At 42.8% G+C, this 25051-nt stretch overlaps 1 protein-coding gene across 1 annotated transcript in view; it reads right to left on the bottom strand.

Annotated features, from left to right (window-relative positions):
* Nucleotides 1-25051, bottom strand: part of DOK6 (docking protein 6) — a 373397-nt gene that overhangs the window by 193243 nt on the left and 155103 nt on the right. Inside the window, exon 5 of the mRNA XM_040433916.1 lies at nt 15687-15806. Coding sequence (XP_040289850.1) covers nt 15687-15806 — 120 coding nt within the window. The remainder of the gene's footprint in view (nt 1-15686; nt 15807-25051) is intronic.

The following is a 25051-nucleotide window of genomic DNA, read 5'->3' as shown; positions in this document are numbered from 1 at the left end:
AGTTGCACTGCGGAACAGCACCACTTCACCACCAATGACTGGGCCTCCATGCGAGACCTGTGTGCCCTGTTGCGCTGTTTCGAGTACTCCACCAACATGGCCAGTGGCGATGACGCCATTATCAGCGTTACAATACCACTTCTATGTCTCCTTGAGAAAACACTTAGGGCGATGATGGAAGAGGAGGTGGCCCAGGAGGAGGAGGAGGAGGAGGAAGAGGGGTCATTTTTAGCACTTTCAGGCCAGTCTCTTCGAAGTGACTCAGAGGGAGGTTTTTTGCAACAGCAGAGGCCAGGTACAAATGTGGCCAGACAGGGCCCACTACTGGAGGACGAGGAGGACGAGGATGAGGAGGAGGTGGAGGAGGATGAGGATGAAGCATGTTCACAGCGGGGTGGCACCCAACGCAGCTCGGGCCCATCACTGGTGAGTGGCTGGGGGGAAACGCAGGACGATGACGATACGCCTCCCACAGAGGACAGCTTGTCCTTACCTCTGGGCAGCCTGGCACACATGAGCGACTACATGCTGCAGTGCCTGCGCAACGATAGCAGAGTTGCCCACATTTTAACATGTGCGGACTACTGGGTTGCCACCCTGCTGGATCCCCGGTACAAAGACAATGTGCCCACCTTACTTCCTGCACTGGAGCGTGATAGTAAGATGCGTTAGTAAAAGCGCACGTTGGTAGACGCGCTACTGAGAGCATTCCCAAATGTCACAGGGGAACAAGTGGAAGCCCAAGGCGAAGGCAGTGGAGGAGCAAGAGGTCGCCAACGCAGCTCTGTCACAGCCAGCATCTCTGAGGGCAGGGTTAGCATGGCAGAGATGTGGAAAAGTTTTGTCACCACGCCACAGCTAACTGCACCACCACCTGATACGGAACGTGTTAGCAGGAGGCAACATTTCACTAACATGGTGGAACAGTACGTGTGCACACCCCTCCACATACTGACTGATGGTTTGGCCCCATTCAACTTCTGGGTCTCCAAATTGTCCATGTGGCCAGAGCTAGCCTTTTATGCCTTGGAGGTGCTGGCCTGTACGGCGGCCAGCGTTTTGTCTGAACGTGTATTCAGCACGGCAGGGGCCCTCATTACAGACAAACGCAGCCGCCTGTCTACAGCCAATGTGGACAAGCTGACATTCATAATAATGAACCAGGCATGGATCCCACAGGACCTGTCCATCCCTTGTGCAGATTAGACATTAACTACCTCCCCTTAACCATATATTATTGTACTCCAGGGCACTTCCTCATTCAATCCTATTTTTATTTTCATTTTACCATTGTATTGCGGGGCAACCCAAAGTTGAATGAACCTCTCCTCTGCCTGGGTGCCTGGGCCTAAATATCTGACAATGGACTGTTACAGTGGTGGGTGACGTGAAGCATGATTCTCTGCTATGACATGAAGACTGATTCTCTGCTGACATGAAGCCAGATTCTATGTTATGGGACCTCTCTCCTTTGTCTGGGTGCCGGGGCCTAAATTATATGACAATGGACTGTTCCAATGTTGGGTGACGTGAAGCATGATTCTCTGCTATGACATGAAGCCAGATTCTCTGCTGACATGAAGCCAGATTCTCTGCTATGGGACCTCTCTCCTCTGCCTGGGTGCCTGGGCCTAAATATCTGACAATGGACTGTTCCAATGGTGGGTGACGTGAAGCATGATTCTCTGCTATGACATGAAGACTAATTCTCTGCTGACATGAAGCCAGATTCTATGTTATGGGACCTCTCTCCTCTGTCTGGGTGCCGGGGCCTAAATTATATGACAATGGACTGTTCCAATGTTGGGTGACGTGAAGCATGATTCTCTGCTATGACATGAAGACTGATTCTCTGCTGACATGAAGCCTGAATCTCTGCTATGGGACCTCTCTCCTCTGTCTGGGTGCCGGGGCCTAAAAATATCTGACAGTGGCCTGTTCCAGTGGTGGGTGACATGAAGCCTGATTCTCTGCTATGACATGAAGACTGATTCTCTGCTGAGTCGCAGACATGAAGCCTGAATCTCTGTTATGGGACCTCTCTCCTCTGTCTGGGTGCCGGGGCCTAAATTATATGACAATGGACTGTTCCAATGTTGGGTGACGTGAATTATGATTCTCTGCTGTGACATGAAGACTGATTCTCTGCTGACATGAAGCCAGATTCTATGTAATGGGACCTCTCTCCTCTGCCTGGGTGCCTGGGCCTAAATATCTGACAATGGACTGTTCCAGTGGTGGGTGACGTGAAGCATGATTCTCTGCTATGACATGAAGACTGATTCTCTGCTGACATGAAGCCAGATTCTATGTTATGGGACCTCTCTCCTCTGTCTGGGTGCCGGGGCCTAAATTATATGACAATGGACTGTTCCAATGTTGGGTGACGTGAAGCATGATTCTCTGCTATGACATGAAGACTGATTCTCTGCTGACATGAAGCCAGATTCTCTGCTATGGGACCTCTCTCCTCTGCCTGCGTGCCTGGGCCTAAATATCTGACAATGGACTGTTCCAGTGATGGGTGACGTGAAGCATGATTCTCTGCTGTGACATGAAGACTGATTCTCTGCTGACATGAAGCCAGATTCTCTGCTATGGGACCTCTCTCCTCTGTCTGGGTGCCGGGGCCTAAAAATATCTGACAGTGGCCTGTTCCAGTGGTGGGTGACATGAAGCCTGATTCTCTGCTATGACATGAAGACTGATTCTCTGCTGAGTCGCTGACATGAAGCCTGAATCTCTGTTATGGGACCTCTCTCCTCTGTCTGGGTGCCGGGGCCTAAATTATATGACAATGGACTGTTCCAATGTTGGGTGACGTGAATTATGATTCTCTGCTATGACATGAAGACTGATTCTCTGCTGACATGAAGCCAGATTCTATGTTATGGGACCTCTCTCCTCTGTCTGGGTGCCGGGGCCTAAATTATATAACAATGGACTGTTCCAATGTTGGGTGACGTGAAGCATGATTCTCTGCTATGACATGAAGACTGATTCTCTGCTGACATGAAGCCAGATTCTCTGCTATGGGACCTCGCTCCTCTGCCTGGGTGCCTGGGCCTAAATATCTGACAATGGACTGTTCCAGTGATGGGTGACGTGAAGCATGATTCTCTGCTGTGACATGAAGACTGATTCTCTGCTGACATGAAGCCAGATTCTCTGCTATGGGACCTCTCTCCTCTGTCTGGGTGCCGGGGCCTAAAAATATCTGACAGTGGCCTGTTCCAGTGGTGGGTGACATGAAGCCTGATTCTCTGCTATGACATGAAGACTGATTCTCTGCTGAGTCGCTGACATGAAGCCAGATTCTATGTTATGGGACCTCTCTCCTCTGTCTGGGTGCCGGGGCCTAAATTATATGACAATGGACTGTTCCAATGTTGGGTGACGTGAAGCATGATTCTCTGCTATGACATGAAGACTGATTCTCTGCTGACATGAAGCCATATTCTATGTTTTGGGGCCTCTCTCCTCTGTCTGGGTGCCGGGGCCTAAATTATATGACAATGGAATGTTCCAATGTTGAGTGACGTGAAGCATGATTCTCTGCTATGACATGAAGACTGATTCTCTGCTGACATGAAGCCTGAATCTCTGCTATGGGACCTCTCTCCTCTGCCTGGGTGCCTGGTCCTAAATATATGACAATGGACTGCTCCAATGGTGGGTGACGTGAAGCCTGATTCTCTGCTATGACATGAAGACTGATTCTCTGCTGACATGAAGCCAGATTCTCTGCTATGGGACCTCTCTCCTCTGCCTGGGTGCCTGGGCCTAAATATCTGACAATGGACTGTTCCAGTGGTGGGTGACGTGAAGCATGATTCTCTGCTGTGACATGAAGACTGATTCTCTGCTGACATGAAGCCAAATTCTCTGCTATGGGACCTCTCTCCTCTGTCTGGGTGCCGGGGCCTAAAAATATCTGACAGTGGCCTGTTCCAGTGGTGGGTGACATGAAGCCTGATTCTCTGCTATGACATGAAGACTGATTCTCTGCTGAGTCGCTGACATGAAGCCTGAATCTCTGTTATGGGACCTCTCTCCTCTGTCTGGGTGCCGGGGCCTAAATTATATGACAATGGACTGTTCCAATGTTGGGTGACGTGAATTATGATTCTCTGCTATGACATGAAGACTGATTCTCTGCTGACATGAAGCCAGATTCTATGTTATGGGACCTCTCTCCTCTGGGTGCAGGGGCCTAAAAATATCTGACAGTGGCCTGTTCCAGTGGTGGGTGACATGAAGCCTGATTCTCTGCTATGACATGAAGACTGATTCTCTGCTGAGTCGCTGACATGAAGCCAGATTCTATGTTATGGGACCTCTCTCCTCTGTCTGGGTGCCGGGGCCTAAATTATATGACAATGGACTGTTCCAATGTTGGGTGACGTGAAGCATGATTCTCTGCTATGACATGAAGACTGATTCTCTGCTGACATGAAGCCAGATTCTATGTTATGGGACCTCTCTCCTCTGTCTGGGTGCCGGGGCCTAAATTATATGACAATGGACTGTTCCAATGTTGAGTGACGTGAAGCATGATTCTCTGCTATGACATGAAGACTGATTCTCTGCTGACATGAAGCCTGAATCTCTGCTATGGGACCTCTCTCCTCTGCCTGGGTGCCTGGGCCTAAATATATGACAATGGACTGTTCCAATGGTGGGTGACGTGAAGCCTGATTCTCTGCTATGACATGAAGACTGATTCTCTGCTGACATGAAGCCAGATTCTCTGCTATGGGACCTCTCTCCTCTGCCTTGGTGCCTGGGCCTAAATATCTGACAATGGACTGTTCCAGTGGTGGGTGACGTGAAGCCTGATTCTCTGCTATGACATGAAGCCTGATTCTCTGCTATGACATGAAGACTGATTCTCTGCTATGGGACCTCTCTCCAATTGATATTGGTTAATTTTTATTTATTTTATTTTAATTTTAATTCATTTCCCTATCCACATTTGTTTTACAGCCTTTTTAGTGCAGAAAAGTTCGGGTCCCCATTGACTTCAATGGGGTTCGGGTTCGGGACGAAGTTCGGGTCGGGTTCGGATCCCGAACCCGAACATTTCCGGGAAGTTTGGCCGAACTTCTCGAACCCGAACATCCAGGTGTTCGCTCAACTCTAATTGTCACCACTCCCTTTTTATCCGACGCCCTCGCACCATTGCTCACAGCTCGCATCAGAGCCCCTGTCTCTTTAGGCAAGCACGGGAGACTCCGGTCCGTTAACCAGCCACTGTGGAAATACTTTTAACTCCTTCCTCCCGGCAAGACAAACTCGGCAAGGAAGCCAAACTCACAAGGACACCGAGACCCGCCTCGCTCCTTCCACCATCAAGTCATCTCACCACCACCATCCGTGCAGGGGGATCGCGGGTCCAGGCAGATCCAGATAGGATATTTTATTCCACCCGACCTTCTACTTGTTCGGAGCCATATGAGCGGGGACTTTTTCCTGGGATGTACAGCAGACGTTTCAGAGCCAGAGCCAGACTCTCACCCCAGAACGGCTTCACTGCTAGCAGTCTCTCGACGTTTTCAGCGCATCTTCCGGGTGACTTGCATAGCCCACGAGGTGCTGCGCTCCAAGGAACGATGGGGGCGGAGCTTAGCGTCAGACGTCCGACGCTCTCACGCACACCATCATCAATCAAAATGTGGAGACCATCGAATAAATTATATTTGAGGGTCTGCTGCTGAGCTGACTCTCTAATACATTAGGGGCGGGTGCCTGCTGCTTATCTGACCATGGATACAATTATGGGCGAGGGCCTGCTGCTGTGAGCTAACCATCGAAAAAATTATGGTTGAGGGCTTGCTGCTGAGCTGACCCTCTGAAACATTAGGAGCAAGGGCAGCCTAATAAGCATGTTTATATGATGGATGAGGAGAAGGATGAGAAAAGGAAGATTGAACCATATACCCTTTTTTGTGGTGGAAGGGGTGCATTGGAATACAGTGTATTCAATACACCATAACAGCCACATTTAAAGTGCCTTTATGTTCAGCCGCTTTCCTCTAGTGGAGTAGAGAAGTCAGGGGCAATCCAGGCCTTGTTCATTTTTATAAGAGTCAACTGGTCAGCATTTTCAGTTGACAGGCAAATGCGCTTATAAGTTATTATGCCCACAGCAGCACTAAATACCCACTCTGACAAAACGCTGGCGGCAGGGCAGGCCAGCACCTCCAAGGAGTAGAGCACTAGTTCGTGCCACATGTCTAGCTTGGACACCCAATAGTTGTAAGGCACAAACGGATCATAGAGGACGCAGACACGGTCTGCTATGTACTTCTTCACCATCTTCAAAAATGTTTCCCTCCTTGTGACAGTAGGCCGCGCATTAAAGTGAGGGTGCTGGAGGGGTGTCATGAAACTGTTCCAGGCCTTGGAGAGTGTTGCCCTCCCTCTGTTGGAACTGCTGTGTGTTCCCCTCCCCTCCCCTCCTCGGTTGCCCAAGGAATTACATACTCTGCCGCCAGCATTGTCAGCTGGAAATTTTTGGAGCAATTTTTCCACAAGGACCTTCTGGTATTGCACCGTATTACTAGTTCTCTCCATAACAGGAATGAGAGATGAGAAGTTCTCTTTGTAGCAGGGGTCGAGAAGGGTGAACAACCAGTAATCAGTGTTGGCCAAAATGCGTACAACGTGAGGATCACGGGAAAGGCAGCATAACATAAAGTCAGCCATGTCTGCCAGAGTCCAAACAGACAAGATTTTGCTGTCCTCATCAGGAGGATGACTCTCAATCTCCTCATCCTCTTCCTTCTCTTCTGCCCATCCACGCTGAACAGATGGAATAAACCTGCTATGGGTACGACCCTCTGTAGCAGAGGTAACCGTCTCCTGCTCCTCCTCCTCATCATCATCCAATTCGCGCTGAGAAGATGAACTAAGGGTGGTCTGGCTATCAGCCTGTGTACGGTCTTCCCCCATTTCCACCTCTTTCACATGCAAAGCATCCGCCTTCATTGTGAGCAGCGAGCGTTTCAGTAGACACAGACGTCGGATGGTTGCGCTGATAATAGCTGCATCACCGCTCACAATCTGTGTTGATTCCTCAAAGTTGCGTAAAACCCCACAGAGGTCAGACATCCATTGCTCACTCGTTGCTTGTGAAGAGCGGTAGCTGATTGGAAAGGCGACGACCATGTTGCAGCTGGTATTCCACTACTGCCCTCTGCTGCTCACAAAGCATGGCCAACATGTGGAAGGTGAAGTTCCAGCGTGTGCTCAAGTCGCACAACAGTCGGTCAGCTGGCAATTTCAAGCGCTGCTGCAGCGCTGCCAGACCAGCGGCAGCTGTAGATGACTTTCGGAAAAGGGCACACACGCGGCGCACCTTCACCAGTAGTCAGGCAAATTGGGGTAGGTTTTGAGAAACCGCTGAACTGCTAAGTTTAACACGTGGGCTAGGCATGGTATGTGTGTGAGCTTGCCGAGCTCCAAAGCCGCCACCAAGCTACTGCCATTATCAGACACAACCATGCTTGGTTGAAGGTTGAGTGGCGAAAGCCACAGCTCAGTCTGGTCCCTTATACCATGCCACAGCTCTGCAGTGGTGTGCTGTTTGTCACCTAAGCAAATAAGTTTCAGCACGGCCTGTTTCCGCTTCCCCACTGCAGTGCTACACTGCTTCCAGCTACTGACTGATGGCTGACTGGTGCTACAAGATGACAATTCAGAGGTGGAAGTGGAGGTGGAGGAGGAGAAGGGGCGGGTTGCAGCCACTAATTTGGGTAGTGTCAGAAATCCTGATGGAAGTAGGGCCCGCAATCCTTGGCGTCAGTAGCACTAGTGCCATCCCAGGGTACGACTCGCTCCCGGCCTCCACAATGTTCACCCAGTGTGCCATCAGAGAAATGTAGCATCCCTGGCCACAAGCACTTGTCCATGTTGTAGTCGTTAAGTGGACCTTCCCAATATCGTCGTTGGTCAGTGCACGGGTGATGTTACAGGACACATGCTGGTGTAAGGCGAGGACGGCACACCAGGCAAAATAGTGGTGGCTGGGGACTGCGTAACGAAGGACGGCCGCGGCCATCAGCCTATGGAAAGCCTCAGTGTCCACAAGCCTAAATGGCAACATTTCCAGTGCCAGCAATTTAGAAATGTGCGGATTTAGTGCTATGGCCTGTGGGTGGGTGGCTGGTTATTTTCGCTTTCATTCAAAGGACTGGGGTATGGACATCTGTACGCTGTGCTGGGACACAGAAGTGGATGTTCTAACTGATGGTGCTTGCGAAATTCCAGGTGCAGGGCGGGAGGCATCTGGGCCTGCGTCTTGGACAGGGGATTGGCCAGCACGTAACACAGCGGAAGAGGAGGCAGTGGTGTGACCTGCAGACACTGATTGTGTACCCAGGCGTTCGGCCCACCTATTAGGGTGCTTTGATGCCATGTAGCGGATCATGCTGGTGGTGGTGAGGTTGCTAGTGTTCACACTCCTGCTCATTTTGGTACGGCACAGGTTGCAAATTACAATTCTTTTATTGTCCGCACTTTTATCAAAAAAGCGCTAGACTGTGCTCTGGGGAATAGTTGCAGGCCTGTTTGGTGTGGCCCGCCTTCTCCCTTTTGCCATCCCGCTGCCCTTTCCAGCCTGTTGCGGTGCTGCGGATCCCTCCACCTCTGCACTGCTGTCCTCGCTTGGCTTGCCACCTTCCCAGGTTGGGTCAGTGATTTAATCGTCCACCACCTCCTCTTCCACTTCCTCACTCTAGTCATCCTCCTTACTTGTTGACCTAATAAGAACCTCAAATATTGACAACTGTGTCTCATCCTCATCATCATCCACCTCGTGAAACACTGATTGCCATTCCCCACCGCCATCTTCTTCTGACTGTAGATGCTCAAGAGTTTGTGAATCAGTGCACAAGATCTCCTCATGTCCCTCTTCAAGCGGGCTTGGCGAGAGGGCAAAATTATGGAATGGTTATGAAAAGAGCTCCTCGGAATATCAGAGTGTGGGATCACTTGTTTGCAAAGACTCTCCATGGTGGGAGGAAGGAGGATCAGGGCGAGGATTCTGCTGACCAGACTCTTGGCTACTGAGACTGGACTTTGTGGAAGACAGGGTGGTGCTTAACTGACTGGAAGCATTATCTGCTGCAATCCAACCGACCACCTGGTCGCACTGGTGTGACGTCGAGAGTGGTGTCCTGCGCCGCCTTGCCAACTGGGACATGAAGCTAGGTATCATAGATGAGTGTGTTTATTGTGCTCTGGCAGCAGGCACAGTTTCACCGCGCACAGGGCCATGGCCTCTGCATGCACCATCAGCAGCACATCCACTTCCCTGTCCCTTACTGCTCGCCTTCCGCATATTAAATGGTATATATGCTTGCAAGTTTGTCACACGTACAGTAGTGCAGTTTTTGTAAGTGTATGCACAAATAAATTAGACTGAATGTCTCTGATATTTAGGATGGGCAAACGTTATACAGGAGATGCAGCACAGGTAATGTCGCTGCCACCAGCAGTGAAAAAATTACACTGAATGTCACTGATATTTCGGATGGGCAAACATTATACAGGAGATGTAGCACAGGTAATGTCGCTGACACCAGCAGCAAATTTTTTTTACTAAATGTCACTGATATTTTGGATGGGCAAACGTTATACAGATGTAGCGCAGCTAATGTCACTGCCTTTAGCCGCAAAAATATTAGACTTAATGTCACTGATATTTAGGATGCGCTAATGTTATACTGGAGATGTAGCTCAGGTAATGTCCCTGTCACCAGCGGCTAAGAAAAAATTACACTGAATGTCACAGATATTTAGGATACGCAAACATTATACAGGAGATGTAGCACAGGTAATGTCGCTGCAACCAGCACCGAAAAAATTAGACTGAATGTCACTGATATTTCGGATGCACTAACATTATACTGGAGATGTAGTGCAGTTAATGTCACTGTCACCAGCGTCGAAAAAATTACACTGAATGTCAGTGATATTTCGGATGCGCTAACGTTATACTGGAGATGTAGCACAGGTAATCTCACTGCAACCAGCACCGAAAAAAAAGTTAGACTGAATGTCACTGATATTTAGGATGGGCAAACATTATACAGGTGATGTAGCACAGGTAATGTCGCTGCCACCAGCACCGAAAAAATTAGACTAAATGTCACTGATATTTAGGCTGGTCAAACGTTATACAGTAGATGTATCACAGGTAATGTGGCTGCCATCAGCAGCGAAAAAATTACACTGAATGTCACTGATAATTCAGATGTGCTAACGTTATACTGGAGATGTAGCGCAGGTAATGCTGCTGCAACCAGCATCGAAAAAATTTGACTGAATGTCACTGATATTTAGGATGGTCAAAACGTTATACAGGAGAAGTAGCACAGGTAATGTCACTGCCACCAGCACCGAAAAAATTTGACTGAATGTCACTGATATTTACGATGGGCAAACGTTATACAGGAGATGTAGCACAGGTAATGTCGCTGCCACCAGCGGCGATAAAATGATACTGAATGTCACTGACATTTCAGATGCGCTAACGTTACACTGAAGATGTAGCGCAGGTAATGTCGTGGCGGTAATGCAGCGGTCAAACAATTGCACGCAATTTAGTACAGGTTGCACAAAACATATATATTGCTGCCAGATACAACAATATTCCTTAAAAGGACTTTTGGGTCTCCACAATTGCACGCAATTTAGCGCAGGTTGCGCTATAAATATATATTGCTGCCAGACACAACAATAGTCCTTAAAAGGACTTTTGGGTCTCTAACACCAACCCTGCGTAACAAAAAAATAAAATTCAATTGAGTCAATTCCTTACACTATCTGTCTCTGACTCAGCTCTCTCTGACTAACACTGAGCCGAACCACGTGTCATCGGCTGTTTTATAGCACCCGATGATGTGATACGGCCAGCCAATCACTGTAATGCCAGTAACCAACATGGCTACGGCATCATTACAGTAAGTGGCAGTACTTACCTGCAGTAGCAGCCAACAAACGTGCGGGGTGGAGACTCGAGCATCTTGCTTGAGCATATGGGGTATTCGGCCGAACACCGCGATGTGCCGAGCATCGCGATGCTCGAGCCGAACTTGTGTTCGGCCGAACATGCTTGATCAACACTAGAGCTGATATCTGTGGTGCTGGGGCTGTTAGTACATCCAGTAATATACTCACTTGGCTTACTGTAAATATTGTCCAAGGCAAGTTAAATAGGGTGAATGTGAACAAGGTCCAGATGGATTACACCCAAGAGTGCTTAAAGAGCTCAGTTCAGTCATTGCTGTGCCCCTGTTTATAATTTTTAAAGATTTTCTAGCTACTGGTACAGTGCCAAGTGATTGGAGGCAAACGTGGTGCCCATATTAAAAAAAGGATCAAGGTCCTTCACAGGTAAGTATAGACCAGTTAGTTTAACTTCTATTGTGGGAAACATGTTTGAAGGACTCTTAAGGGACTATATATAGGAGTATGTGACTGTAAATAATATTATAAGTGATAACCAACATGGGTTTACCAAGAACAGAAGTTGTCAGACTAACCTGTTTTGTTCTTATGAGGAGGTGAGTAGTAGCCTGGACAGAGGGGATGTAGTGTTTCTGGATTTTGCAAAGGCTACTGTCCCTCATAGACGTTTAATAGGTAAAGTAAGGTCTATAGGCTTGGAAAGTATAGTTTGTAATTGGATTGAAAACTAGCTGAAGGACCATGTCCAGAGAGTTGTGGTCAATGATTCCTATTCAAAATGGTCCCGGGTTATAAGTGGTGTACCCCAAGGTTCAGTTCTGGGCCCCTTATTATTTTTGCAGATGATACTAAGCTATTTAGAACTGTACAGTCTATGGAAGATGTTCATAAACTACAAGCTGACTTGAACACTCTGAGTGATTGGGCATCAACTTGGCAAATGAGGTTCAATGTGGACAAATATAAAGTTATGCATCTTGGTAGTAATAATCTCTGCGCTTCATATGTCCTAGTTGATGTAACACTGGGAGAGTCACTCATAGAGAAAGATTTGGGTGTCCTTGTAGATGGTAGATTAAATTACAGCATACAATGTCAATCAGCTGCTTCTAAGGCCACCAGGATAGTCATGCATTAAACGAGGCATGGGCTCGCGGCGCAGTGATGTGATATTACCACTTTACAAAGCATTGGTGCGGCCTCATCTAGAATATGCAGTTCAGTTCTGGGCATCAGTCCATAGAAAGCATGCACTACAGCTGTAAAAAGTACAGAGGAGAGCAACTAAAATGATAAGGATCTTAGTTATAAAGAAAGATTAAAATAATTTAATTTATTTAGTCTTGAAAAGAGACGTCTAAGGGGGGACATGATTAACCTATACAAATATATAAATGGGCCATACAAAAAATACAGTGAAAAACTGTTCCATGTAAAATGCGCTCAAAAGACAAGGGGGCACTGCCTTCGATTGGAGAGGAAAAAGTTCAGTCTCTGGAAGCGTCAAAGCTTCTTTACTGTAAGAACTGTGAAGCTGTGGAATAGACTTCCTCAGGACGTGGTCACAGCAGGAACAGTGGACAGTTTCAAAAAGGGTTTAGACGAATTCTTAAAAGTAAACATTAATGCTTATGAAAACATGTAGAAATCTGAGTCTCAATTCCTTCTGGGATTCGCATCCCCACCTATCCCCTGGTTGAACTTGATGGACTTTTGTCTTTTTTGAACCGCATTAACTATGTAACTATGTAACTATGTAACTATGAAATCAAGTAAATTGGATGTTGAACATGTGAATGTCCCAACAGTAGTCCTACATCATGATGGGGAACTATATCCTATCTGTGGTCATAATATGAGAACAGGTTTTGCAGCTCCTTACATTGCAGTGATAGGTTCTTAATTTACTGTCAGAATCCCCTGTCATGGACAGTTTGACAGCCCGATTCTGCAGATGGCAGGCTGGCAGCACTTAAATAAATGGGCTTCTGGTACAGGAACCGCGCTGTAAACTTGCTTATGTGTAGGAGTTAAAGAGGTTGTGCATGGGTTTTATAATGATGACCTGTCGTCAGGATAGGTCACCAATATCTGATCTGTGGTGTTCCAACACCTGGCACCCTCACTGATCAGCTGTTTGAAGAGGAGGCTGCGCTCCATGTGAGCGCTGTTTCCTTTTCATTACACTACGCATCGTCTCCCCTGTAGTGTTGAGCGCAAATATTCGAATAGCAAATTTTTTTCTCGAATATCGCAACTTCGAGAATTTGCAAATATTTCGAATATAGTGCTATATATTCGCTATATCGAATATTCGTAAATTTTTAACATCTGAAAAAACATGATCCCTCAATGAGTCATTGGCCCACAAATAAGAGTATACCACTATATTAGCTAAATCGATCGATTCTACATTATTTTTTCGAATATTCGCTATATTGCAAGAAGCAGGTTGGAATCAATCTTGTTATTCGAATTCACGATTTTTACCCGAAAATCGGGAATGTTATGAATGATCGCGTGAGGACGAGATCTTATGAGTGACGTAATCATGTCATCGTAATCGCTAATATATTCGTTATTTAATCAACTTCGGCATACACCTCCCCGACAAGCGTCCCTGTCACCATGGGAACGCCTGTGGGTTAGAATATACCATCGGATCTGAGTTTTCCCTAAGATCGCGAAAACTCAGATCCGATGGTATATTCTAACCTACAGACGCTTGTCGAGGAGCAGTATGCAAAAGTGGAATAACAGTACAGATTGAAAAAAAAAATGACGAATATTCTAAATAACGAATATATTCGCTATATTGCTATAACTTCATTTTTTAGAATATTCGTCATATTCTAAAAAAGTTATAGCAATATAGCGAATATTCGTAAAATACACATATGGACTGCAATTTAGCTAATATAGTTCTGTATTTATTTTATTTTTTTATAGTGTCAATTTTTTACAAAAATGAAGTTCAGAAGAGACAAAAAAATTTGACTATAAAAAAAGATTCTAGCACTATATTAGCTAAATTATGTGTATTTTATTAATATTCGCAATATTGTTATAACTTCGTATTTTAGAATATTCCTAATATTCTAAAAAAATGAAGTTATAGCAATATAGCGAATATTTGAAAAATACACATATAGACTGCAGTTTAGCTAATATAGTGCTGTATATTTTTTTTTAATAGTGTACATTTTTTCCAAAAATGAAGTTCAGAAGAGACAAAAAAATTTGACTATAAAAAAAAAGATTCTAGCACTATATTAGCTAAATGATGTGTATTTTAACGAATATTACCAATTTTGCTATAACTTTGTATTTTAGAATATTCGTAATATTCTAAAAAACGAAGTAATAGCAATATAGCGAATATTCGTAAAATACACATATTAGCCATAGCCAAAGCCAACCAATATGAAAGTTGCCTTATACAGTTTAAAGAAAGTCGCAATACGCGAATAATTAAATTGCATATTATTCGAGATGAATAGAATAATGACGAATATTCGCGTTCGACGAATATAAAACGAATATGGCACCTCCTGCTCAACACTACTCCACTGTAGTGGCAGCATGGTGTAATTACAAGTACTCATTCCATTCAAGTGAATAGAGCGAGTAATGTAATTACTGTATACTCACTTCCGAGATGACAGGCAGTGTAACGAAGAGGAAGCAGCGCTCGCATGGAACGCCCCCCTCTTCTTTAAATAGCTGGGCGGGGGTCTGAGTTGCAATACCACATACAACCTGTGGACAGCTGTGGCACTGTTTTTGGAAGAAAGCAGCCTTGCTTTTGCACCCCATGCTTAACCACTAAAAAGTTAGTGTATATCTGATAAATTAAAATGTATGTTTATAATAATTTATACAAAAATATATGAATTTTTATTACATCTTTATCAATAAAGAATTGTTTTGCTTGGTTCATAAATGCTGTCGAGCTAAACTTGATAGTTAAGGCATCTTCGTTTATCCCATGTTCATGTGCCCGCATTACTGAGAAAAATGAGGCTTTAATTTAATATACGCAAATGAGCTTCTGGGAGCATTGGGGGCGTTGCCATTACACCTAGAGGCTCAGCTCTCTCTGCAACTTCCACGCCTTCTGCACTTTGATTGACAGGGCCAGGCAGTGTACCCATGATCATGCCTGGCCCAGACTTCTCCTAATGTCTCGTGCAGTGCTGTGCGTTTCACTATTTCGCCAAGGTGCAGTACAGAAAAGAGGCTCACCAGCAGCTTTCTTCTGTACTACAAGCCTTTTTCCTCTTCTGTACCTGCACCACATACTGAAGCACATGGCAGAGCCCAAGAATTTAGGAGGTCAGGGCCAGGCGTGGTCATGTTTACACTGCCTGACCCTGTCAATCAAAGTTGAGAGGGTGCAGCAGTTGCAGAGAGAGCGGAGCCTCTAGATATAACAGCAACACCCCCATTGCTCCTAGAGGCTAATTTGCATATATTAAAATTTCATTTTTCTCAGTAATGCAGGCACATATGAACATAGGACCAACACAGATGCCTTCAGCTGCTAAGCACACATGCAACAGGTCAGCCAGTTTCATAGGTACAAATCTGATGGCCTTCAAGAGACATTTGTTTTTTTTGTATCTAACTATGCATGCATTCATATTAGAATATACTTTGACCAAAAAAAGTCTTCCAATATGCTATATCATGATATAAAACCAATTACTCACCATTCTGTTCCCTTTGCACTCCAGCAGCTAGTAGGTCTGGTTCACCAAGGCTTATGTCATTAAGTCTTGTTCCTAAACACTCCATACATAGAGACTTGCACCATTCTTCTGCTTCCAGCTCTGCAAAGAATGATATATCAAAATGTGATAGGAAATATAATGCATGAAACTGCAAAGTGCCTGCTTTACAAGGCTCAGTTTACATCTAATATGTGCCTTGGTGCAGATTTTTGACAAAAAGGACAGGTGCATAAACTGTAACCTTATCTTGTGAAGAACACCAATAGATGCAACTGGACAATTTGATTTGATTTATGGGAGCTGTTCAGGCTGGCGTCAATATTGTAATGCAGAAAAATAAGATCGCCAAGAGCAGGAAAAATACAGCAACCTATGGAAAAAAAAAGCTTCGAAGCATTTACCATTGTATTGGGTTCATAATTTGATGTTAGGTTCTTGAGCCTTTTGGCATACATGAATGTTAAGTAGATAGGCAGCACATTTTCCTGCCTATGGCCATTTTAACAAAACGATCCAAAACTATAAAATCCAAAGTAAACAGTTTAAAGATTGCAGTATTATAAGTTCACAAAAAAAAATAATTATTTCAATGCACACTCAACATCAAAGAACAGAAGGAAATGGGAATTTCTGAATGCTAAATGACACGCACATTATTATTATTTTCTTTTTTAAAACACACAAGGACATTTAGTATTAGATTTATGGCTATTTTTGGTGTATATTTATCACATGAAATGTCGCTCACCAATTCCTTTGTGGTAAATTTTGCAACATTACGCCACTTGATGCCACTTTTGTAAGAATAAAAGTCTCTCTTTACTCAGTGCAAAATATAACTTGTAGGACATCCAGCAGTAGTTGGTACAAAGCAAAATTTCTGTCCCCATATGATGAGTTATGGTGGCTGGATAAGTGGTGATTAATGGACCTCAGATATGCTATCTTTCTGATCTCTCTCTCTCACTCTCCATCCTCTCTTGCACTTCTGGCTAATAGCTGTACGCTGTCTTTTGTGGATTTAGGTGTTCACAGTATAATGAAGGCTTGGAGTTGGCCTGCCCTGGATGATGTCTAGGTAATGGGTGTCCAAATTATATTTCCTCACCTGCAGCAGAATCTATAAAGCTGTGGATTGCTGATCACTCTGCTGTCTGTATAATGCTGTGGCTTTTCAGATATCCTGGTGGTCTTGGAGTCACCCTGGGAGTGATGGTCTCACAGGAAAATAGAATTTCTTGCTGGCCCCGAAAACTCTAGGAGTAGGAGCAATTGAACGTGCTTCCTTTCTCCTCATTGTCCAGCTAGAACTCCCCATGCTGGTAGGGATCAGGACTAGCCCACTTCTACCAAGAGGGGAAGAACTAAGTGCTTAACTTTGCCAACCAAAGCCTGTTTCCTGAAGAATCTGGGATTCTGCAGCCATTGTTCAACTTGAGTGTAATGATCTTAAGTCTACCATGCAAGTAAAATACACAGTATTTTAATAAACATAATTAAATAAAATATACATATTATTAAATATATGAAATTTAATAAAGGTTAAGTTTTAACATCCTATCCTAATAGTTGTGCATTATTTATAGGTACATGACAAATATGCATTGCTAAAATTTCCAGGATATACTCACTGAGGGACATTTATCAAGACCAGTGTTTTCTTTGTCTGTCTTGATTCCCCCTGCGCCAGCGGAGGATGTGCGAAATTTATGAAGATGCATTCGCCTCTCATAGATTAGTCGCATCCTGTAGTTGGCAATGCAACAGTCTAAAATCTACAGCAGCCTCCTAGCTGCTATAGATTCCTGTCTTTATTCACACAAGAAAACTGGCAAGGATAAAGATAAATGTACTTGACCTACTACACCGGCCCTTACCTGCCCTCACCACACCTCCTTTCCTCACTACTTCTGAAAAATGACATGAAGGGGGAAAAGTAGTACATTTTTCCACAAAAAATGCATGCTGCAAAAATTGCAACTTTTTGATGGCACAAAAGTGGCATATATAGTACAGCGAATGTCATCCACTGTATTTAAGTCATATTAAATTATCTTTGGTGGACCTTATTATGCCTAGATTTGCAATAACAATAATTGCCGACTATTTTCTACTTTGATAAGAGAAAATTCACACTCCAATAAACTTCTTACTGGGTTTTTCAGATCACAGATGGTGAGAGTTTTCCAGCATACAGAAGTTCAAGGGGAAATTCAGGGCAATTTCAAGAAGCCTTGTTGCTGCGCCCTGAATCATTTATCTTCCATATTTTTCATAAAGCAGGGTCAGAAAATATAATGGAAGCTAAAAGAGAACTGTGCATCTGATGTATGCATCGTTTAGAAATAAAAAATGATAGTCTACTCAATTTGAAATGTATAATATTTACTGTGCCCAGTCTTCCTACAAAAAGATATACACATGCACTATGTAGTATATGTGTATTTATTCTATAACTATGTTGATTTCTCTTAAAGGGGATGTACAGGTTAACTAAAACTTGGAAAGCATCCGTAAATATAATAAAAAAAACTAAAGGAGTAAAATTTCCTTTTTTAATTATTTTTCTTCCCTGATGCTTCCTGCTCAGTGCACATGTTAACATATATCCAATCAGTAGCCTTAGTAGTGATGTACCATATACTGATGTCACCAGTGATTGGCTACACGGTGACCTCTGTGCATGGAACGTCATCACTGCAGCCAGGGAGATGATCTCAGTGGTGGGGAGTAGTGATGAGCTTGAGGTGCCATATTCGTTTTCGCGATATTTCGCGAATATTCGTTAGAATATTCGTATTCTATCCTCAGAAATCGAATATTCGTACGTTAGCTAATAATATGCGCATAATATGCGCATAGTTATATACGCGTAATATGCGCATATTATGCGAATTCGCAAATTTCTAAATGTCTTTAGTGTTCAGTGGTGTACTGTTCACTGTTCAAATTATACAATAAATGTTTTGAATATTCTCTATATTGCAATATAAAATCAGACTAGAACACAATGTTATTGCAATATAGCCTAGGCAATATTATTCATTTTCAATAGAAAGATTTCGAAACTACTAATGCCTTATATCCGCTTTGTTTTTTACGAATATTATAGATATTGTAATATATCATAGATTTCGAGTGATACGAATATTCTAAAACCTGATATATCATTAATTTTATCGAATATTCGTTAACATACAAATAGCTGAAACGGCACTGACATTTTCGTATCATTTTGCGCATGCGCGTGATTTGTTCAAAACCGGAAGTAAGCGCCGTTTTAAACCAGAATTCAACTTGCGTCAGTTTTGTGCGGTTGAAAACTTTATGCGCTCAGTTTTTACGATGGTGGCCAGCAAGTTCACTAAAGCTGAGGAGGAGCTGATCGTCATAGTAAGTATAATCTAATTGAACATTTGTTCGCATACACGCTTGTTTCGCATATCTTAGTAATATTCCTATGTAGGTTTATTGAATTGAATTTTTCGGATGTATTTGTTTAAACTATTTTCGCATGGCATTAAAATTCGGATAGTACATACTTTGATTACATATAAATGATAGTTTGAAACAAGTATTGTTGACATTCCAAAGTAATATATTTTTCAGATAATCATTAACATCTACTCATACTATATATAATGTGATTTTATCTATATTACTAAAATAAATAGTTAAGCATTTTTGATCTCATAAATGGTTTTAATGGTCTGCCATCAAAGCAGTATCTCACTGGCATCTGCTATATATTTATATGCTATTCATACATACATGTGGCCGACGTGTCATTATGTATGGATAGCAATGCATACAAATATATATATCAGATGCACATTGTACATCTAATTTCCTGCCTCAGACAATATACCCACACTGCATACCACCAAACCCCCCCTCAAACCCCCCCCCCCCCCCCTGACCTCCCCCAACACACAAACACACACACACAGTCTATTCAAACAGCGGTCCTCCAGTTGTTCTAAAACTACAACTCCCGTCCCATTATGTCCTTCTATAGGATGATAGCTGTAGGTTGTCATGGAATGATGTGAGTTTTATTTTTGCCACAGCCGGAGGGCCGCAGTTTGCAGGGGGGCCGCAGTGTGCGGACGGCTAGTCTAAATATTCAAATAAGTGTCCTGTTGGTCAGGAGAAGTAATTTTTTACATTATACAGTATATTTGCTGGTTCATTTAGCGTTACCCAGGGTGCACCACGTGGAGGCGGACCAGCTTTACACCCCAAACTATGCCGTCACTAGACAGGTACATCTCTCCTCAGATGGACAATATCTAATAGCTTATACCCCACACACATACAATTTCACCACAATTAGATTTTATACGGTTACGTTAAGTTAAATTGTAGTATTTGACTCGCAAATAATAATAATTTTTGGTTTGGTATTTGAGATAATGATGACATGTTGGTGGTCAGTTACTGCGGCATCAAGGCAGCGCACGGCGAGCGGTTCCGTGTAATTAAACTACAACATGCAGAGCTTTTAGTTAGACTGCCTCTGGCCGTGTGCTGACTTGCTGCTGCTGGAACGTTTCCCTCGACACCAGTGGTGTAGCTGCAGGCCCGGCAGCTGTTCCATCCGTTTTGTTAACTGTCTATACTGTCACTGTGTTACATAATTTCATTGTGTAATACTACCGAGGGGGCCATGACGAAATCTTTTAGTCCTCCTTTGTGGGATGGGCCTCTTCTGGGTCAGGGCCGCAAAGCAGACGCTTCTCCTGCTTCCCGGATAGTTACACCCCTGGCCGCCATTATTATAGTAAATGTTGACGTATCGTCATTCTTGTCGCTGTGGCGTATTTACAGGGCATGCTTGGGGGCCCTGACCCAGAAGGGGCAGATCCAGGAGGAGGAGGTCTAAAAGATTTTTTCAGGGCCCCCTCAACAGTATTACACAATAAAATTATATACAGTGACAGTATAGACAGTGTATAAAATGGATGGAACAGCTGCCGGGACTGGTGTGAGAGAGCAATCTTTACTAGCCACAGTTATGTGGGTGGCTTGAAAGTAATGCCTTTTTGAAAATTTGTGGGTGGTAGGTAGGTTGTCCCCATTAAAAAAATTTTGCTGTGGGGCCAAGTCATTTCTAACTACGCCACTGTCTGGGGGCATAAGTGAACTAGCGGCAGGAAGGATCTGACCGCTTGTTCAACTTCCTAGAATAGACTGACGTACTCCACTTGTGCTAATGTTAAAGTTCCTTAATCTTAGTTTTATTAAATAATTTTTATAAAATGCTTCTTTTCTTAATCACGCAGCGCCTGTTAGAGCAAGGTTATGATGAACTACGCTCTAACAAATCAAAACACGCCATAGTAAGGGAGCTGAGGAAGGAGATGAGGAGGGTTCATGAGGGCAAACATGAAGCCTTGGCCATTTGCAAAAAGTGGTCGGACCTGAAGCGGAGACATATGGCCAGAATCCGCAAGATCCGTGACGAGCACTGTCCAGGTACAAACATTATTGAGTGTTGATGAAATAAACAAAAGTAACGTAATGGTGAGGTACATTTATTATTTGTGATTTTTATTTTTACATAAGTATTAATTTGTAATTATAGGGGCTCGCCTTCCGTCTGTAAAACACAGGCCTGCCAGCAGGGATTCCTGGGAGCTGTCGGCGTCTGAGGGGGAGCAGGAGCAGCAGGCAGGACCCTCAGGGACATCAAATGACCCACCACCACCACAGGAGGGGGAGTCAATGGTGGAGGAAGAGGCTGGACCAGCAGCCCTACCTGAGTTGCCCCCCCACATTTTTGAGGATGAGGAGCAGGAAGAGGAGGATGATGACGGGGTAGTCACCACCCCACACAAGGAGGGTAAATATGTGTGTAGTGGAGGGGTAGCACGATCCACAAGGTCTCCGCTGGGAGCCTGGAAACAGGAGCAAGCTCTTAAAAGAGCTTATACTCAGGGGAGTATTGTGATATAGCAATCCCCAAGAGTGTAGTTATTCCATCCCCCAAACAGGAGCCAAGACTTCATTAAGGAATAAAACAGGAACTCTTTATTGAGGGCTACCCCCCCTATGCAGCTCCCCATCTGGTGGACACGCCCCTAGTGGACAAGAAGCAAGACTGCTACACAGGACAGATATGCAGCAACTTAGGATACACAGACACAACACATCCCCACAATGCATCATGGTTTCATCCTCTCTGGCCTGGAGGGGAGAGGAGTAATCCAATTATCTTTCAGGACAAAGGGACATCGGCAATACACATGTGAGAACAACAGAACAGGAATCCCCACCCAAAAACACAATGTCACACCCTCCCAGCAACACAGACATTTAACATATTCCAAGATAGCTGAAGTCTGAGTGCATATCATTAGGTGAATGCCGCTCAGAATACACAAATACAATACAAATAGCTATCTGGGTGCCCTCACATAACAACATACAATTGCATCAATGCTGGCGGTTTTCATGCAGCCAGCCTAGGAACTTTACAGCCCACACGAACCATATTACACAAAACATCTATACGCTTGATTCTTTTAAGTGGCATACACATATGCAATAACGTCGTACATACAGGAATGACAATATACAGTGGCTGAGTTTGCCACCATGTGCTTTTGTTGTTTAAACTTATTCACACACACATGTATTAGTTTAGTTATATTGGATAACATAAAGTGCCAAACTTACAGTTCATTACAAGCAGGGTAAAAAGACAGTACTATCGAAACACACTACTGTCTGTCACCATTCTGGTTCCTTTCTTAGATTGTTCTGCGTTGGGATGGCCTGTCCACAATTTATCTTAAAATCCTTTTTAACAGCACCGTTATGAGAACATAGGATGGAGTACGGATGAGACATGTCCCACCCAATGTCTATGTTAACTATTTTAACCCCGTTCAAAAATCAATATTAAAGACAAAACTCCAGAAACAAAACAGGTGTGCTTATTCCCGACGTACAGATTAACGTAAATTTGTTTATCTTTTTCACACTTTTCAATCTTGTCGTTGCAATATTATTCAAAAATCTATTGATTATAAAAAGTATAATAATAATAAGAACCCTATCATTTATACCAATAAATATAAATTAATTATACAAATCAAATATCATATGTAAATTATGACCTCAATGACATAGACTATTCATGGACTAATGTTAGGTTAAAAAAAAATTTTTTTTTATTTTATATAGACGTTTAAAATGAAAAATATATTTTTCATATTTTTTTTCACCTACAATAGTCAATAGTGAACAACTTTATACAATATTCACTAAATTGCATTTAATGAGATGTCAAACAAATAAATACATATTTAAAATGTACTATATATATTATATATATATATATATATATATATATATATTTAATTATATATTTTTTTCTTTTTAACAGTAATTAAATCCCTCAAGGAGAAGGTTCAAGTCCTTCAGAGGGACCATGTTTCTCTGTTGAGGAAGTGCCGGGAGCAGCACTGCCGCAAATTACGCCAGTTAAGGGTGCAGTACTCCCACCAAATGGCTGTCGTGGAGGAGCAGCACAACAAGGCGGTTGGGGAGATACTCAACATTATTAATGTTCTGAAGGCCTTGCCTTAAGGCCAATTTTACTTTTTTTTTGTTGTTATTTAAATATTATAAAAAATATTATTTTATTTGTTGATCTATATATTGTGTGTTTGTTTTTATTTTATTAATTGAAGTTTTGCAATTCATTTCAAAACATTTGTTTACAGTGAGGCCCCTATACTATACACAAACTCATCAGTACACTGACAAACATCAACCGGAATGTACATATAAAATTGGCATTTTTTGTCCCACCCAGAAGTTCAACGCATATTTATAATAGCAGTAGTCCTTGATAATCGTTGAGTATGTTGCCTACACATAATTATTAAGCAATTGGATAATATGAGCATTTATGGTTGTTGTAGGCCTTATAATCCACCGTTAATCTCTTATTTCGAACTAATTGTGTATACCCCACAAAAAAAAAAAAAAAAAAAGTAGATATAAGTAAAATGGTAAAGGCATGTTGTAAAAACTAAACAGCACGTATCCGTAATAGTGCACTTATTACAAAAAAATTTAAATGTCCTGGCATTGCTTCCGCCAAACAGACCAAAAAATGTGCTTACATGACTCAGAGTATAAGAATTCTCCAACAGTTGAGGAACATTATATAGTACGTATTTTTAAATTAAATTTTTTTAAAGCTGTGTCTATATATATTTAGCATGTGCAAATCATCATTACATTATTGTCAATATTTAAAAAAATAGATAAAAGTAAATATCCCTATATACATGTGTCATTCAGGCTTCATTATCAAAACCGGATTGTCACACGGATGAGTCTAACGCCAGTCAGACCCAACCATGTAGATAGGTCAACACGGAAGTCGGCCACCCCTCCCAGGACAACAGACACCACCATGTTAGAACCTTAATCCGTAGGGAAAAAATAAACTTAAATAAAATCAAATAAAATTGTTTCATTAGGTTCATCAATAAGTCGAGTACTATTTTTATTGCACAAGACCTTTTGACAAGGGAAAGCCACATGCGGTCCACAACTTGCTACATCGTGAACCACAACATTGGCCCCCCAAACCCAATTTTTTAAAATAAACCAAAGAAAATAAAATAAAGTTAAATAATTTAATTTTGTAAATGAAGCCAAACAACACTTTTTATTTTATTGTGTTATTGATATACTTTTTTCTTATTTTAAATATTGACAATACATAAGTGACACAGCACATGCATGAATATTAACAATCCAAAACAAGTTTTGAGAATTCTACACTCTAGACTTGTTATAGTGCAAAGTAGAAAAATTGATCCATGCTGGTTGCCTACGCACGATTAAGAACCTTCATGTTTTACAGTTAACACTGTAGTAAAATGCAGACTCCAAAGTTATGATTCATAACTCTGCAGAATAATTGAATTAAATAACGCTTAAGTAGACTGTTATTTAAAAAAAATATATAAGGTCTTAAAGGTCTCAAATAACTTGTTTGTACATGGATTTAAATTAGGTTTAATGCTCCCTGAACAAATAGTTCACATTTGATACAATATGCATGATGCTATTGTCTTATTCTAGACTGTTCATGGCATCACGGAAGAAAACATTAATTAATGTATTACTAACATGGTCAGTTGATCTGTTGATTTAGTCTTTTCAACTGATTCATTAAAAACATAATGTTGCTCAATGATGAACATAGACTGGGACAACTCTAGCAAAGGCAGAATATAGCACTGGACCAACAGGCTTGTACAGTAGACACTAGTCATAATGGGTGAATGACTTCATCTTCATCTTTTTTGGTTGAG

The sequence above is a fragment of the Bufo bufo genome, chromosome 5 (genome assembly GCF_905171765.1).
Source record: "Bufo bufo chromosome 5, aBufBuf1.1, whole genome shotgun sequence".
NCBI lineage: Eukaryota > Metazoa > Chordata > Amphibia > Anura > Bufonidae > Bufo > Bufo bufo.
This window is presented reverse-complemented; position numbering and strand designations above follow the sequence as displayed.